Source organism: Myxine glutinosa, chromosome 5 (genome assembly GCF_964187855.1).
Source record: "Myxine glutinosa chromosome 5, kmMyxGlut1.1, whole genome shotgun sequence".
NCBI lineage: Eukaryota > Metazoa > Chordata > Myxini > Myxiniformes > Myxinidae > Myxine > Myxine glutinosa.
Window position 1 is genome coordinate 7,832,975 of NC_136265.1, and position 16,674 is coordinate 7,849,648.

General features: G+C 44.4%; 1 protein-coding gene across 1 annotated transcript in view; it reads right to left on the bottom strand.

The window, feature by feature from the left end:
• The window catches only part of DNAH1 (dynein axonemal heavy chain 1), a 220,518-nt gene that overhangs the window by 51,663 nt on the left and 152,181 nt on the right, over nt 1-16,674 (bottom strand). The window contains exons 48-56 of the mRNA XM_078777248.1: nt 13,738-13,943; nt 13,104-13,239; nt 12,810-13,018; nt 12,444-12,615; nt 12,102-12,293; nt 8,625-8,735; nt 8,048-8,233; nt 7,763-7,954; nt 3,001-3,168 (exon numbers count right to left, since the gene is read on the bottom strand). Coding sequence (XP_078633374.1) covers nt 3,001-3,168; nt 7,763-7,954; nt 8,048-8,233; nt 8,625-8,735; nt 12,102-12,293; nt 12,444-12,615; nt 12,810-13,018; nt 13,104-13,239; nt 13,738-13,943 — 1,572 coding nt within the window. The remainder of the gene's footprint in view (nt 1-3,000; nt 3,169-7,762; nt 7,955-8,047; nt 8,234-8,624; nt 8,736-12,101; nt 12,294-12,443; nt 12,616-12,809; nt 13,019-13,103; nt 13,240-13,737; nt 13,944-16,674) is intronic.

Below are 16,674 nucleotides of genomic sequence, written 5' to 3' on the forward strand. Positions count from 1 at the left end.
CGTCTTCTACCGACTCCTCTCTGGCCTTGCTCCCCCAGCTCTCTCTGGGCTCTGTCCCCCAAATATTCCTACAGGTCGCACAAGATCTGCCTGCAACCCTCTTATGGTTACACTGCCAAAATCAAGACTCTCTGCTCACCTTCACTCCTTCATTCCTCTTTTCTCCAGCCTCTGGAACAAACTCCCTCACTCTCTTCAATCCCACTCCTCCCTCCAGATCTTTAAAACAGCTGTTCACCACCATCTCTTATCTTCCCCCATCCAAAACCTTGATCTTTTCTACCCCCGCTAATTTCACCCCAAATCCACTTTTTTGAAATACCAACTTCTTCCTGGAAGTCCTTGGTGTCCTTGTGTTTATACTTCCTCCCCCCCCCCCCCCTCCCCACGCCGCCTCCCCCCAAGCCCTCTCCCTCCCACACATTCCCGATGTCCCTGCTCTCAAATGTTGTGTTTATGTGCTTCCCCTTCTCTCCCCATCTTGTCTACCGCTCCCCTTTTTATATACTTTGTTTGCTTGTCTGTTTGATTTGTTTGTTTGATAAATGTTAGCTCTTTCACGAGCCTCGATTCTGTATACAAAAAAAGAAAAAAAAAAGAAAGTAACTGGGTGTCCTGTCTGCCAGCATTAGTTGGTGGACGTAAAATATCCCATGGTGACCTTCGTGAAGAGTAGGTGAGCTATCGCCAGCACCATTAACAAATTACTGCCCTAATCTACGCAGGGCTCGGTCAATGATGCTATCCTGAGGCCTTGTGCTACATATGAAAGAAGAACACGTTCTAGTCAGATTGTATTATGTGACGTTCAAGACAATATGCTATTTATTGTGAATCTGAAGGACTAAATAAATAATCTGAAGGACTAGCCTATTACACAGTTTAGTTACTGAAATACAGAAAAAGGTTGGTTGTCTGCAGCAAAATATCAAGAGTAAGAATTGCTTTGTGCCGATTGCGGTGAAACATATTCCGGGTGACGATCAAAGGCTGATTATAAATACCAAAATTGTCAAATATGGATGTACTCTGTTGGTGGAAGAGACCTCGATAGCATCTGCGGGATGCATGGTGAGGTGTATCTTTGCATCTTTGCATTAGCAAAGCAAAGAACATACAGTTCCCTCCATAAGTATTGGAACAGTGAAGTCAAATTTGTTATTATTGCTAAATATTCAAGAAATTTGGATTTGAAATCAAAAGATGAATATGAGGTAAGAATACAGAGGTCAGATTTTATTTCTTGGTATTTCTATGCAAATGTTTTACCATGGCAGAACAATAGCATTTTTTTTTTATCTCCAGCCTCCCATTTTAGGGTTACCATAAGTATTGGAACAAATGACTGACATGTGTTTCTCGTTGCTCAGGTGTTTATTGTTGCATTGATTGTTCACACATAAATGAGCTGTGAATGTGTAGCCTTGGTTTTAACCTTTGCTTTTGCTGTTGGAGTCAATAGTCATCAACCAACATGAAGACCAGAGAAGTGTCTATGGAAAAAAACCAAGCAATTTGGAAGCTGAAAGAACCGAAGAATTCAATGAGATTCACAGAACCAAAATTGGGCACAGCAAATACAACAATTTGGTATGTCTTGAAAAAGAAATAAACCACTCTCGTGTACTTAGCAAAAGACAACGGCCAGGTCGGCCAAGGGAAACAACTGCAGGTGATGACAGAAAAACTATCAGAGCTGTGAAGAAAAACCGCTAAAACAACTGTCAGTGACATCACCAACAACCTCCAGAGTGAAGGGTGAAAGTATCGCAATCGAACGTTCGCAGAAGAGTGACAGCAGAATTACAAAGGCTACGCCGCAAGATGAAAACCTCTAATCAGTACCAAAAATATAAAAGCCAGATCAGAATTTGCCAAGAAGTACAGAGGTGAGTCAGGAAAGTTCGGGAAAAACGTTTTATAGACAGATGAGACCAGGATAAATGTTTATCAAAGCGATGGAAAAGGGGAAAGTGTGGAGAAAGGAAGAAACTACATATGATTCAAATCATACTACCTCATCTGTGAAGAAGGGTGGAAGAAGGAAGTGTGTCATGGCTTGGGCTTGCATGGTTGCCCCTGGAACTGGCTCACTCATCTTTATTGATGATGTAACTAATGATGGCAGCAGCAGAATGAACTCAGAAGTGTACAGAAACATTTTGTCTGCCCATGTACAAGAAAATACCTCCAAATTCATTGGGTGTTGCTTCACCATGCGGCAAGACAATGACCCAAAACACACTGACAATGCAACCAAGGAGTTCATCAGGGAAAAAGTGGAAGGTTCTAGACTGGTCGATTCAATCTCCTGATTTAAAGTGGAAGGTTTTAGACTGTCCAAGTCAATCTCCTCATTTAAATCTAACGAAGCATGCATTTCACCTGTGAAGAGGAGACTAAAGTCAGAAACTTCCCAAAACAAACAACTCAAAATGGCTGCAGTAAAAGCTTGGCAAAGCACCTCACGCGAAGATCCCAAGAGTTTGGTGATGTCGATGCATCCAAATACTAACAGTTATACTACTTTAACGTACTTTCAGTTAATCTGCTCCAATACTTGTGCTAACCCTAAAATGGGGGGACTGAACATAAAAAGTGATATTTTTCTACAAAGGTAAAAACATTTACACAGAAATACCAAGAAACAAAACCTTCTGTATTGTTTGCCTCATATTCATCTCTTAATCTCAAATCCAGGTTTCTTGAGTATTTAGCAATAATAACAAATTTGACTTCACTGTTCCAATCCCTATAGACTACAGAGGGTACTGTATTTGAGAGAGGCTGAATGAAAAATGATATAAACTGGGAGTAAGAAGGGGGGACCTGGCATGTTGCAAGATGTGACGTCACAGCTGAGATGCAAACTGTTGAAAAACAATCTCAATAAATGTGAGAATTGCTTGCATACAATGAGGAAACATCACCCCATCTTGTAAGGAGGTGCCCCTGGATGCCGTTCGGTGTGTCAAAAGGAAACAAGAAATAAACACTCACCCGTTTTGGCTTGACTGCCCGTGAAATGAAGTGGTACTTGTGCATGGCGCGCACCCACAGGCATATAGACGTGCAAGCTTTGGAGACCTTGGATATGGCTGCCGGCCTAAACTCTTCACTTTTAATGTACGGTGACACGGTGCGGATCACTGTTTCTGGAATGTTTTCCTGAGAAGTGTAAGGGTTAGAGAGTTAGTGGATGAGGATACCTTCAACGTCAAACGCTCTGAAGATACAATTTACAACGGAATGGCACGCAGTCGAGCGCATACATCCGCCAGGCTGAACAGTTTTTGTTTGATCTGAATCCGGACCTGAAACAAAATCTTTTGGGATACAAAGTCGAGGCTCGTGTAAGAGTTAACACATTCAACACATAATAAAGGGAGCGGGAGACAAAGAGGGAGAGAGAGAGAGGGAAGCACACAAGCACAACAGTAGAGAACAGGGACATCGGGAGATCTGTGGAAAGGAGAGGTCTGGGGCAGGGAAGAGGGGAGGGGGGGGGGGGGGGGAGGGTACACGGTATAAAGCAAATGAAAACAACTAAGAATTTCAGGGAAGAAGTTGAGGATTGAAAGAGGTGGATTTGAGGTATTTTAACGGGGGTAGAAAATATCAAGGTTTTGGATGGGGTCAGAAAAGAGATGGTGGTGAACAGCTGTTTTAAAGACCTGGAGTGAGGAGAGGGATTGACGTGAGTGTGTTTGTTCTAGAGGCAGGAGAAAAGAGGAATGAAAGAGTGAAGGTGAGCAGAGAGTCTTGATTTTGGTAGTTTCACCAGAAGAGGGTTGCTGGCAGATCTTTTACATCCTGCAGGAATATTTGGGGGACAGAGCACAGACAGAGCTGGGGGAGCTAGGCCGGAGAGGAGTCGGTAGAAGACAGAAAAACCAACAACCTGCCTGTGGTGAGAGAGAGAAAGGCCCTCAGAATCAGCTTCATCGCGAGAGATACCAATGATTCTGAAAGCCTTGGTTTACTCAGGGTGAAGCCGAGTTAGGTGTGAGGCAGGAGCACCAGCCAAGAGGGGAGAGCAGTATTCCATTGAGCTGTGGATGAAAGCTTTGTATGTGGTGAGAAGCTCAGAAGTGCCCAGAAAGGACTTCGCACGACGGAGGATGCCCAGTCAGCGACTGGCTTTGGAGGCCAGGTTGGAAATGAGATTTTCCCAGGAAATATCATGGCAGATAGTGAGACACAAAAGCTTGAGTGACAGAACTTCTTCGAGAGGATTGTTGAGAAAGTAGATGGGAGGGTTTTCCAGATGGTCTTTATGGAGAGATAAAGTGAGAGTGTGAAATTTGTCAGGATTGAAAGACATGTTCCACTTATTTGACCAGTTTGTGATTTTGTCCAGGTCTGCAGAGAGTGAGGAGGCTGCAGACTGCCGATCTGAGGGTTGAGATATGGAGCGGCAGAGAGTGGAGTCATCAGCAAAGAGACAGAGAGGATTTCCCAGAGAATCGGTGAGATCATTGATGAAGACCAGAAAAGGCACAGGGCCAAGAACACTGCCTTGAGAAACTCCAGCCTGACCAGGCAGGGGAGATGAGAGAATTCCATTCAGGGCCACACGTTGACTACGACCAGAGAGGAAGTCCGCAAGCCATGCATGGAGATTTCCATGGATACCATAGGAGGAGAGTTTGGTGAGCAGAGCTGGCTGCCAGACCGTATCGAAGGCAGGAGATATGTCAAGGGAGACAGCTCTGATTTCCTGTTTGGCATTGATGACCTCCATCCATTGTTGAGACAGCAGAAGCAGCATGTCCAGAGTAAAATGACCTGGTCTGAATCCAAATTGATGATCGGAGATCAAGCCATTGGAGAAGAGGAAGGATTTGATATGAGAAGCGATGATGGATTCCATGACTTTGCTGATAATTGGGAGAAGGCTGATTGGTCTGTAGTAGCAAGGATCTGTTTTTGCACCTTTTTGTGTTAAGAGCTAATGTTGGCTGATTTCCAAGGTGATGGCAGATGACCTTGAGCCAAAGAGAGGGTGAAGAGAACAGAGAGAGGGTGTGAATGAGAGGCAGAGCAGGATTTTAGGACCCATGGGCTGATGCTGTCAGGTCCAGTTGCAGAACCAGAGTCGAGGTTTGACAGAAACTTCTCCACCTTGTCAGGAGAGAAGGACACAGAGTCCAGGAGCAGCTGGGTTCGACTGGGTAAGGTGGGTACAGAGAGGGATGGGTTTGGGACACAACATTTTGAGGCAAACACAGAGTTGAGTCATTCAGCTTTTTCACGTGCAGTGTCAGCTGCGTAGCCGTTTGAGGTAAGGGAGGGGATGGAGGGGGAACAAACACCAGAAACGGATTTGACCAGACACCAACAGGATTTGGAGGAGGGAGACAGGTTTGAGAGTTCAGTCTTGAGAGTGGAGAGATATTGTTTCCTGGCTCTCCTGAGGGTAGACACACACTTGTTCCGAGCTTTGTGAAAGGAAATGAGATTGCCTTCCGTTGGATTTGCTTTCCAGGAGGTGAAGGCAAGTTGTTTCAGGGCAACTGCTTCACCACAAGATTCCGTGTACCATGGACGGGAGGAAGGGTATGACAACTGAAGACAAGATGTGATAAATATGTTCATGAGAGAGAGAGCAGTTTACCTTGGAAGAATTCCCAGGATGAGTTGATGTCAGAGGCAGTAGAGTTTGGAGACCAGTCCAGATGATTGATGGCTGCTTGAAGACCGTGCCAGTCGGCCTGAGTGAAATGCCAGACTCGTCGGTGCTGAGGAGGCTCTCTGAGAATGGCCAGAGAGATGTCCACTTTAACAAGCACATGATCAGAAGAACCGATTGGAGCAGAAGAAGAGCAGCAGACATTTGCAGGGAAGTTAGTCATAACCAAGTCTAGAAGAGAAGATGCTCCGTTGACTGAGATCCGGGTCGGGAAATTGACAGATTGTGCCAGTCCCAATGAGTCGCAGAAGTCCTTTGCTGAGGTGCCATGGCTGGTGAGAGAGGAACCCACACCCAGCCAGCTGGCATGATGACAGTTGAAGTCGCCACATATGAGGAAGAGAGAATTGGGATGAGTAGATAGAAGTTGGTCCATGTTGTCAGACAGCGAAATGTAAATAGAGTCATCACTGTTTTGTGGACGGTACAGAACACATATGAACAAAAGGTGGGAGCGAAGGGGAAGCCATAGCCAAAGGTATTCCTTGGGGTGAGGTGGAGAGAGGGCAGTGCAGGGCGAGTGAGGAAGAGAGTTTTTGATAAAGATAGCCACCCCGCCACCAGGACAAGGCTCAGGTCTATCATACGGGAGGAGGGAGTAACCAGGGAGAGATATTAAGGAATCAGAGACATCTTGAAGGAGGAAAGTTTCTGTGAAGCAGATCAAATCTGGTTTGTCAGAAGCAACCTGTATGGAGAGATCAGTCAGCTTTGAGTGAAGGCCCCAGATGTTTGAGGTCCATAACATTAAGGAAGAGGGAGGAGGGGCATCGGATATAGGGCAGGGGAGGGCAGGGGTAGGGTAAGATGTGGAAGAGGAGGAGGAGGAGGTCGGGAGAGCTGTTGATAGTGTGTCAGAGATTTCAGAAGAGCTTGGAGAAAGGGAAGGATGAGGAGGACAAAAGGTTTGATGGTGATTGTATGAGGCACAGTGAGGTGTTGTTTGAGGGGGGGCAGAGCGAGGAAGAAGGTTGGAGGAGATGGAGGTAAGAGTTGGAAGGGAGAGGAAGCGGGAAGGAGGCCGCTTTGAGGAGGAGGGGGGAGGGGGGGAAATTGGAGAAAAATGAAGGGTAGGGAGATTTGAAGGGGAGGAGTGAGGGAGGGGTTTAGGAGGGGTGGGGCGAGGAGGGTGTTTAGGAGGGGTGGGGTGAGGTTGGAGTTTCGGAGGGGTGGGTGAGGGTGGAGTTTCGGAGGGGTGGGTGAAGGTGGAGTTTCGGAGGGGAGGGTCGAGGGGAAGTGTTTAGGAGGGGAGGGTCGAGGGGGGTGTTTTGGAGGGGAGGGGTGAGGAGGGAGTTTTGGAGGGGAGGATAGTGGGGGTGTTTCGGAGGGAAGGGGTGAGGGAGGAGTTTCGGAGGGGAGGGGCATGGGGGTGTTTAGGAGGGAAGTGGTGAGGGAGGAGTTTCAGAGGGAAGGGGTGAGGGAGGAGTTTCGGAGCAGAGGAGCACCGGGGTGTTTAGGTGGGAAGGGGTGAGGGAGGAGTTTAGGAGGGGAGGGGTGATTTGGTTCTTTTCGAAAGTCCCAACTAATCGGCTTGTTCTTGTCACCTACCCAACTCGTCCACCAAGTATCGTCCGAATCCGTCCATAACTTTTTGAAACATCATGCTATACTGTATATCGTGTTTGGATCCAGATCTGATCTTCAGCAAAATCTAATAAATTTGCCATTGTCACACACCAAACTTGTTCCTCAACGTGAACTCTCAGGTGCAACCAGGAAATGAGAGCCTTGTTTCGTGAGGTCTATAACCACCTGAATGGTTTCAACGAGTAATTTACAAATGTCAAATGCTGATAAGGGATCGGATTTGACTCGAGAAAATATCAATATTCAAATATATTACGCACATCAGAGTTACGTTGTGGCCTTTGTGCTATTACACCTTGCTCAAAGACTGCAAGGTGATTAAAGTATCATACTGGACTAACGGGGATAATCGAACAGTTTATACTTTGCAGACAGTGGAGAAGTTAACCTTTTTCTCGTAGTTACCCATGTGGACCATTTTTTTTCTGCAAGAGCAGTCGTACACGCTAATAAGATAGATCCAATGTATTCAATTACTCTCACCTTGTCGTACTTGAAAAGTGACTCGAGAAACTTTCCAGGATCTTGTAACAAGCTTTTTCCCGGTTCCCAATAATCGTCCACTTTTGTTCCTGGTTTTACCCCCGGTATCCTCTTGGGCTTGACTCCCTTCATGATGCACACTGCCTCAATGACCATCTTGACACCCGTTGGTGGATGCTGCATACCCCGTACCTGCACACCACGGTACGAGTCGACAGAAGCCCGTGGCGGTGGCCAAAGGCAGGATTAAGCTAGGTTTTACCTTGTCATCAAGCTCCGGCATACCTCGGTCACGTCGTTCTTATTCAAGGATTTCAGGCTGGCCAGGGCGGCCTCCAGGGCGGGCAAGGCCTCATCCAGGTCTCTCTGGGCATCGTCGGCAATGGCTTGCGCCAACTCGGCTTTATCCGAGGCCTTTGACTCCTCGGCCCTCACTGACGCACGCGTTTTCTCGGCCACCACCGTGTCCACCTGTCGTCCCAAACATAAGATTGCCGAAATAGGTCAGCATCACAATACCGGTTATCATAGCGCATACATGTCGTATGTGCGACGAAGGCTGGAAAGGGTGGAAAGGCGAATGGTTCGGTGGATGTGTGGAGTATCGTTGAGATGAAATGTTGTTGAGTTGAGATGATGAAGGATGAAAGTGACTGGATGAGAAGAGTGAGAAAGACTTCGCTAAAGATGGTGGAAGAAGAAATGCGGGCAAGGGGGTTAACAAGGGGAGATGCAGAAAATAGGCCAAAATGGAGGAGATTGTCATGGGGACCGCAAGGCTAACCCCCGCTCTAGCAGGGAAAATGGCCTTAAAATGCCTGTTGTTGTTGTGTTGTTGTTGTATGTATGTCGTATGTTTTACCTTAATCTTCTCCATCGTGACTTCTGTTTCTCTGGCTGCCTCTTCCAACAATGGCCGCATTGTCTCCAGGTCGTCTTGCATTATCGCGACGTCCGCAGATGTCCTTAGCAGCTACGAATGCATGAGAGACCACCTATTTATTGTGTAAGCACGGGGCACAAACTGATAAACGGAAGTACAATTTTGAAAAGGTACAAATTGATAAATGACAGAGAAAGGGGAAGAGTAGAAGAGGGAAAGGTGGGAGAAGATGGAAGTAATGGGAGGAGAGGGAAATGGCCTTTTATGATGCAGATCACAAATTCCACAATTATTGCTTCGGTAATAAATATATGGTGACTTCCTGAGGGTGAGATTAATGTACACTAATTTACAAAGGAATATCAGGAAAAGGGAAAAAGGAGGTTCTGCTCACGCAGCCTACCCGGCATTTCCACCACAACACTAGAACTCACCACAACACAACACAATCACAGCATGATGATGATGATGGTGTGAGTCGTCGCTTTCGACCAATCTCTTCCCTTCGTTGGCTCACTAAGCATTGTGCGTTGTGCGATGGCTTTGTATAGTCCAATGAGGGACCCACAGCTTCTACCGCAAACATCGCAGGTATAGACTGGTCCTTGCGGAGATGGATGTTGGCAGGTTTGCCTTTCTTGCCTCCTCTCTCGATAGGAGATCTCCCACATTCAAAATGGTCTCGGCCTTTGCGGCAAATGTAAAACCAAACTGACCTGTTTGTGGCCTGATGTTCCCAGGTGACGACTGGAATGGCACATGACATGAGTGTAGACTTGAGGGACGTCCTGATAGCGCTTCCTTTGTCCACCACGTGACCGGTTTATCAAATTTAAGTTGTCCAACGAAAAGCGATCTTGGGATTCTATGGTCTTCCATGCGTGTGAAGTGTCCTGACCAGCAAAGCTGGGCTTACATCAGGAAACACTCAATACCTTGGATACGACAGCAGTCTAGGATAGAGGTGTGAGGTATAATGTCTCGCCAGGTGATGCCAATAATCTTGCGAAGGCATCGCATATGGAATTCATCAAGGTGTTTGATATGGTGATGATGGGGTGTCCAAGATTCTCATCCGCACAGGAGTGTCGATAAGACAACTGCACGATAGACACTGATGTTGGTGTCCAGGTGAATGCCACGTTTATGCCAAAGGTGATGTGTCAATCTCAATAAATGGCAGCATAAGTGACAACCAGATATAAATAGCCAGACTAACTCAATAGCATGACAGAAATTGCTTTTTTCATTTTTATGGCAGAGAAAGGGTGGAATATTGGTGGAGGTACAAACAGGAAAGGTGGAGGAAATAGGCCTTAATGAAATTCCCAGGTACCATGGTTCATTTAACACCTGTGAGTGCATGATCCTTTGGCTTTAAACCCCCCGACATCAATTGATGACGAATCGGGTTCCTTTTGAGTGAGCACGTTGTCATGCATGAATCATTCGGAGGACCATGGCAAACGAAGTACACATTCCGCCATACGCTAGAAAGTTTGATGTTACAGCCACAGTATGCAACCTGTTTGCTTTGAGCAACTTTCTCACCTTGAGTGGCCGGCAGCATCTCAGATCACGTTGCTCTTAACAATCTCCCGCCTCCAGACAACCAGGCAGACTTGGGTGAGACGGATACTCTGGGTGATCAGACAATTCCAAGATAACTAACTGATTGTTCTGAGCAACGGGATCGATCCAGAAAACGTGGTTCCAGGTGACACAATCTTCCTGAGTATCTGAGTATCTAACTGGGCCAGGAAGAAGTCTGAATCCAAAGCTACTGATGATGCTGAAGGTCATTGCCTCCTCCTGTAGTGAGCTGGTAGAACTTGCTCCTACAGAATGCAAGCCTTCCAAATACAGCAGAATGAAATAACCAAACTAAACCTCAGTTACAAATCCGTTAATGTGAGTCGAGCTCCCTGATTGGTCAGTGAAGCGAAGAAGCGACATCCTACAGTGTGCAAAGGGAGACACTAACTCATGCTGCATGGATGACACAATACTCGTATATATTTTTATAGGCTGTTGGTTCATGCACCATCCCACCTCTCCCCCTCCCTGCTCAAAGCCTCCCCCTAACCCTCCAGCTCACACTCCCGCCCTCACAGTTCAAATTTAAGTGACCATCTGTAACAAAAGCAATACATAAAAACAACAAAGAGCAATCAGAGATTGCAAACCCCCGCCAAGATGTAATTTCAGTGGTTTTTAAGGCTTTAGTGTCAAAACAAATATGGCGGCCGAACCACGTGACCGATGACGTCATAATTTTTTTTTCTAAACTAAATTACTCCTAGATTATGCTCAAGAAATTTCATCTTGATTGGATGAAGTTTCGTACTTGTTGAATTATGACGTCATAATGGAGGCACCTATGACATCATCATTAACATATTTTATTCCCCATGGAGAGTTCTTTACAATGAGCCATGTCTCAATTTTTCTATCCTGCACTTTCCGAGATATAGAGGTGCAAAGTTTTTCGATTTTTCCAAGATGGCGGCCAAACCACGTGACCTATGACTTCATAATTATCATTAAAAAATTGTACAGGTTGAGTTGCACCTGTGGTGAAAATTTCCTGTCAATCGGACCAACGGTTGCAGAGAAAATCATATTTATTCTGTGCGGACAAACAAACAAACAGACAAACAAACAGACAAACAGACAGACAAACAAACAGACAAACAAACAGACAGACAAACAAACAGACAAACAGACAAACAAACAGACAAACAAACAAACAGACAAACAGACAAACAAACAGACAAACAAACAAACAAGCAGACAAACAAACAAACAGACAAACAAACAGACAAACAAACAGACAAACAAGCAGACACACAAACATACAAACAAACAAACAGACAGACAAACAAACAGACAAACAAACAGACAAACAAACAGACAAACAAACAGACAAACAAACAGACAAACAAACAGACAAACAAACAGACAAACAGACAAACAAACAAATGGACAAACAAACAGACACACAAACAGACAAACAAACAGACAAACAAACAAACAGACAAACAAACAAACAAACAGACAAACAAACAAACTGACAAACAAACAGACAAACAAACAGACAAACAAACAAACAGACAGACAAACAAACAGACAAACAGACAAACAGACAAACAAACAGACAAACAGAGAGACAAACAAACAGACAAACAGAGAGACAAACAAAGACAAACAGAGACAAACAGAGAGACAAACAGACCAACAAACAGACAAAGAAAGACAAAGAGACAAACAAACAGACAAACAAACAGACAAACAGACAGACAAATGGACTCAAATGCAATACCCTCTCTTCAGGCGAGGGTAATAAAAGTGACAAATTACAAAATAAAGAGATATGATATGGATAAAACAATCCCAGTTGGAAACAGAAATAGGGTTCCATAGTTTGGTCTGATCTTTCTGATCCAACGAGTACACCTTCGTGAGGCCGGTGTCCATCCTGTAGCGAGCGGTCTGCAGCTCGGTGCGTTTTTGTCTGAGAAGCCGCGATAAAGCGTCCAGGAGCTCGAGGTAGCTGCTGGGTGTCACATGGTTGTGCCTGCCAACCTCAAGGAGGAAACTAAGGGAGGCGACCTCCACGGCCTGGTGCATCGCCACGCAGGTGTCGGCCTGCAGGTAGAACGACTCATGCGGCGATTAGAATTTCAACACCGACACGGATCGAGGTGGTAGAGCAGAATACCGTCAAATTATGCATTGCGTATGAAGACACAGGCTATCGGGTCGAGGTAAATATAAATATGACGCACGACATCATACCAGGCTGGGAACAAGGCCGGAGTAGGTTTCCAGTGCGGCCGAGTCGTGTAGGAAGGAGGACGCAACGGAGGTGAGAGCTTGTTGAGGCCACGGACTGAACCAGTCGATGGTGCAGCAGGTCACGAGGGAAGGGAACTGGCGCAGACGGGCACGGAATATCTCACCCGATGGGCTGAAAGTTCAAAACACAAATTCAAAAGTTTGTCGCTCATTTTGGTAATCAGAACGCCGCCATTGTTGATCTCATCAACTCACATCATTAACCGTCACCAGAAAGTTTTGCCATTCATTTGAAGGACCTTCACAAACATCACCGACTTTATCGTTTTCTATTTCACCGAAGTCCATCGGAGTAAAGGAGGCCACCTCATGGAGAGCACCAGGTGGGTGTTTGCGCGCACGCGTTTCGTGTACGCGGCCATGAGGTTCGCTTTGGTCGACGGCTGGCCCGTCTCCTGCACGAGCCCCTTCATGGCGTCGCAAATTTTTTCCTGCTCCTCCACCCCGTAGATGTTGGGCACGTCACCCGAGTTCAGCACGTTGTTGATGTCCTCTAGGAAGCTTTCACACTTGATCTAGAAATAACGCCGTCAATGAGGAGTACGTGGTGACGACAGCAAGGTTGGGAATAATAGGTGCGGGGACATCGCGAGCACTTACCTGCGTATCGGTGAAAAGGAAGGTAAGTGGCGCGTTATTCACACCGGCGCAAAGCATCAGTTTACTGAGGTCCTCGCGCCATTCCGAAACGCCGTACGTTTTGGAAAGTTCCACCTGGAAGCAATCGTAGTCCGCTCTAGCAAATAAACAGAGAAGGCCACAATGCAACAGCCACAACCAATGATAACACATCCATACTTTTTTTTTTTGGTATACAAGATCGAGGCTCGTGAAAGAGCTAACATCAATCACAAGAAAACAACAACAAATGGACACACAAAACATACAATAAAGGGAGCGTGAGACAAGATGAGGAGAGAGAGGGAAGCACACAAGTCCAACAGCAGAGAACAGGGACAACGGGAGATCTGCGGGAGGGAGAGGGCTTGGGGGGAGGGAGGAGAAGTATAAAACACATGGACACTGCTGGAACTAAAGAAGTCGAAAAAAGAAAAAAGAAAAACAGAAAAAAAGGAAAAAAAAGGAGAAGGAAATAAAGAAGTCGGGATTTTTTAAAATAGTGGATCTGGGGTGTGGATGATCTTTCTCTAACTCTTCGATGATCACGCTACAAACTTACAAGAACCATTCACATCGATCTACAAACACGAGAAGAGGAAATGGGTTTGCACACATGTATGAGGCGAGGCGCGTCAGAGATTGCTTCCCACTGCCCGCGACCCCAAGAAGCAGCGCGTTGCCGAGCGGTTGCCGAAGGACCCGTGCGATGCGACACACGTGCTGCAGCGCATCCTCGAATAAGACGAGGCGCATTTTGGAACCTCCACCGGTTCCAGTTTGGTTGTACTCCTCCAGGAACTCCTCCACTACGTGTGCCAGCTGCCACAGAAAAAGGCAAAAAAAAAGACGAGCCTTCATTTCCTGCTCCAACGCCACATTCCCGAGGAGCGAGATTCCACATTAATCCTCACAAATGATGTGATCTGTCATGTTGTTTGTTTTTGTACACCGCTCCTTTCCTATTCCATCTCCAGGCGCTGCACGACGTCATCGCCGGGCACCGAAGGGGGCCCAGCAATGACGCGCACTGAAAGGGAGTACTCAGTTTTCACTCCGCTTTCTTTCTTTCTTGTTTGTTTGTTTGTCCGAGCGATATCGCAGCCGTCCTTTGTGCTCGGAAGCCAAAAATTTGGCACAATAGTGAAAAAGTGCTTTGGCAAAAAGGGTCTTTTTTGTTTTTTGATTAATCAATTAATTATTTAATTATTATCGATTAATTAAGTACTTATTTATTTCCTTTCTCATCTGGGCAATATCTCAGGCACCTTTTGAGCTGGGAAACTAATATTTGGACATGACAGTGACCAAGTGATTTGGCTGTAAATGGTATTTTTGATTCATTGATTAATCAGTTAATCGATTAATTATTTTATTATTCCATTAATGACTGAATTATATTTTTAAAAGTTACAGATTCGGATGAAATGGTGGTGGTTTATGTGTTCTATTAGCCAATTCATTAATTATTGAAATTTTTTATGATTATTATTTATATATTTTCATTATTAATCACTTATTTATTTCCTTTCTCATCTGGGCAATATCTCAGGCACCTTTTGAGCTAGGAAGCTGATATTTGGACATGACAGTGACCAAGTGATGTGGCTATCAAGGATATTTTTGATTTATTGATTAATCAATTAAAAATTGTATTTTTTGTATTAATTGTCCAAAAGCATCATCGCACTCAAATACTGTACTCGCATTTACATAATAAGCATAAGCATCTTCCAAACAATCAATCTCTGATGTAATAACCAAGACTTCACTCTGAACGAATAAAATACATTTTGATTCATGAAATAAAATATGCCATAAAATACAGAAGTTTTCTTTGTTAACCGAAAAACAAACCCTCTTCACTCAACAATGAATATGAAGTCGATTGGTTTATTTAATAAATTTGTGAAAACTCAAATATTTGGCAGTCAAAATGAAATGTAACGAACAGAAATTACAAAAGAGGGTACACATCCGCTCCCTCTTTTTGTATATTTTGTTTGTCTGGTTGATTTGTTTGTGAAATAAATGTTAGCTCTTTCACGAGCCTCGATTCAGTATACAAAAAAAAAAAAAAAAAATTTTCAAAAAGTTACAGCTGCAGATGAAACATTGGTGATTGAGTTATGCAATTAGCCAATTGATTAAGAAATTATTTTACAATTATTATTTATTGATTTTAATTACGCAATTAATCAATCAATTATTGTACACTAATTATTGTACCCTCCCAATATCGTCTCTACGTGCTGCACGGCGGTATTGCCGAAGGCGCCGCGGCGAAGCTGCGCTGGAGGATGTTATTTATTTATTTGGCATGGGGCCGGTGTACTTTGAATGTATCTGTACTTGTTTTGGTTTTATTATACCTCCACCGACGAAGTCACCGGAGGCATTATGTTTCCAGGTTGTCCGTCCGTCCGTGATAGGTTTTCGTTATCGCAATAACTTGAGAACGGCTGAAGGGATCTTAGTCAAACTTGGTGCAGGTATGTATAATGAGGTAAAGATGAATGATTAGATTTGGGTTCACGAGGTCAAAGGCCAAAGGTCAGAGGTCATGTTAGGTAAAAAAAATCCTGTTACCACGATAACTTGAGAACCAGTGATGGGATTCTGACCAAATTTGGAACACTTATGTAGAATGATGTAGAGATTAACTGATTATATTTTGGGGTCAAGAGGTCAGGGGTCAAAGTCTGTAATATGTCTATAACTTGAGAACGGCTGAAGTGATCCAATTCAAACTTGGTACAGGTATGTATAAAGATGGAAAGATTAACTGATTAGATTTTGGGGGTGAAAGAGGTCAAAGTCTGTAATAGGTCTATAACTTGAGAACGGATAAAGGGATCTAATTAAAATTTGGTACAAGTATGTATAATGATGTAAAGGTTAACTGGTTCGAATTTGGAGTCAAGAGGTCAAAGTAATAATAGGTCTATAACTTGAGAACGGCTGAAGTGATCTAATTCAAACTTCGTACATATATGCATAATGATGTAAAGATTAACTGATTAGATTTTGAGGTCCCGGGGTCAAAGGTCAGAGGTCATGTCAGGTAGAAATGTGATAACTTGTGAACAGCTGAATGGATTTAAATTAAAACTTGGTAAAGGTATGTATAATGATGAAACATGAACTGATTCAATTTTGGGGTCAAGATGTCAAAGGTCAGAGGTCATGTCAGGTAGAAATGTGATAACTTGAGAACAACTGAATGGATTTAAAGCAAACTTGGTACAAGTATTATAATGTTGTAATGATGTGCGCGGAGGCATATTGGTCGACATCGAGATGTTGAAGAGTGTCGTTCTAGTTTAAGATATGTTATATATCGCTTTTCATCCGATCTCTCAATGGTGAAGAATCATTTAAAAATTAAATACTTCTCGTATCCGAATCCAGATTTAGATCTTCACCCAAATTAAAGTCCATTAGTCCATGTCACACACCGAACCTATCCACCACGTTTCGTCCAAATCTGTCTGTAACTTTTTGAGATATCTTGTTCACAGACAGGCAGACAGACAGACAGACAGACAAACAG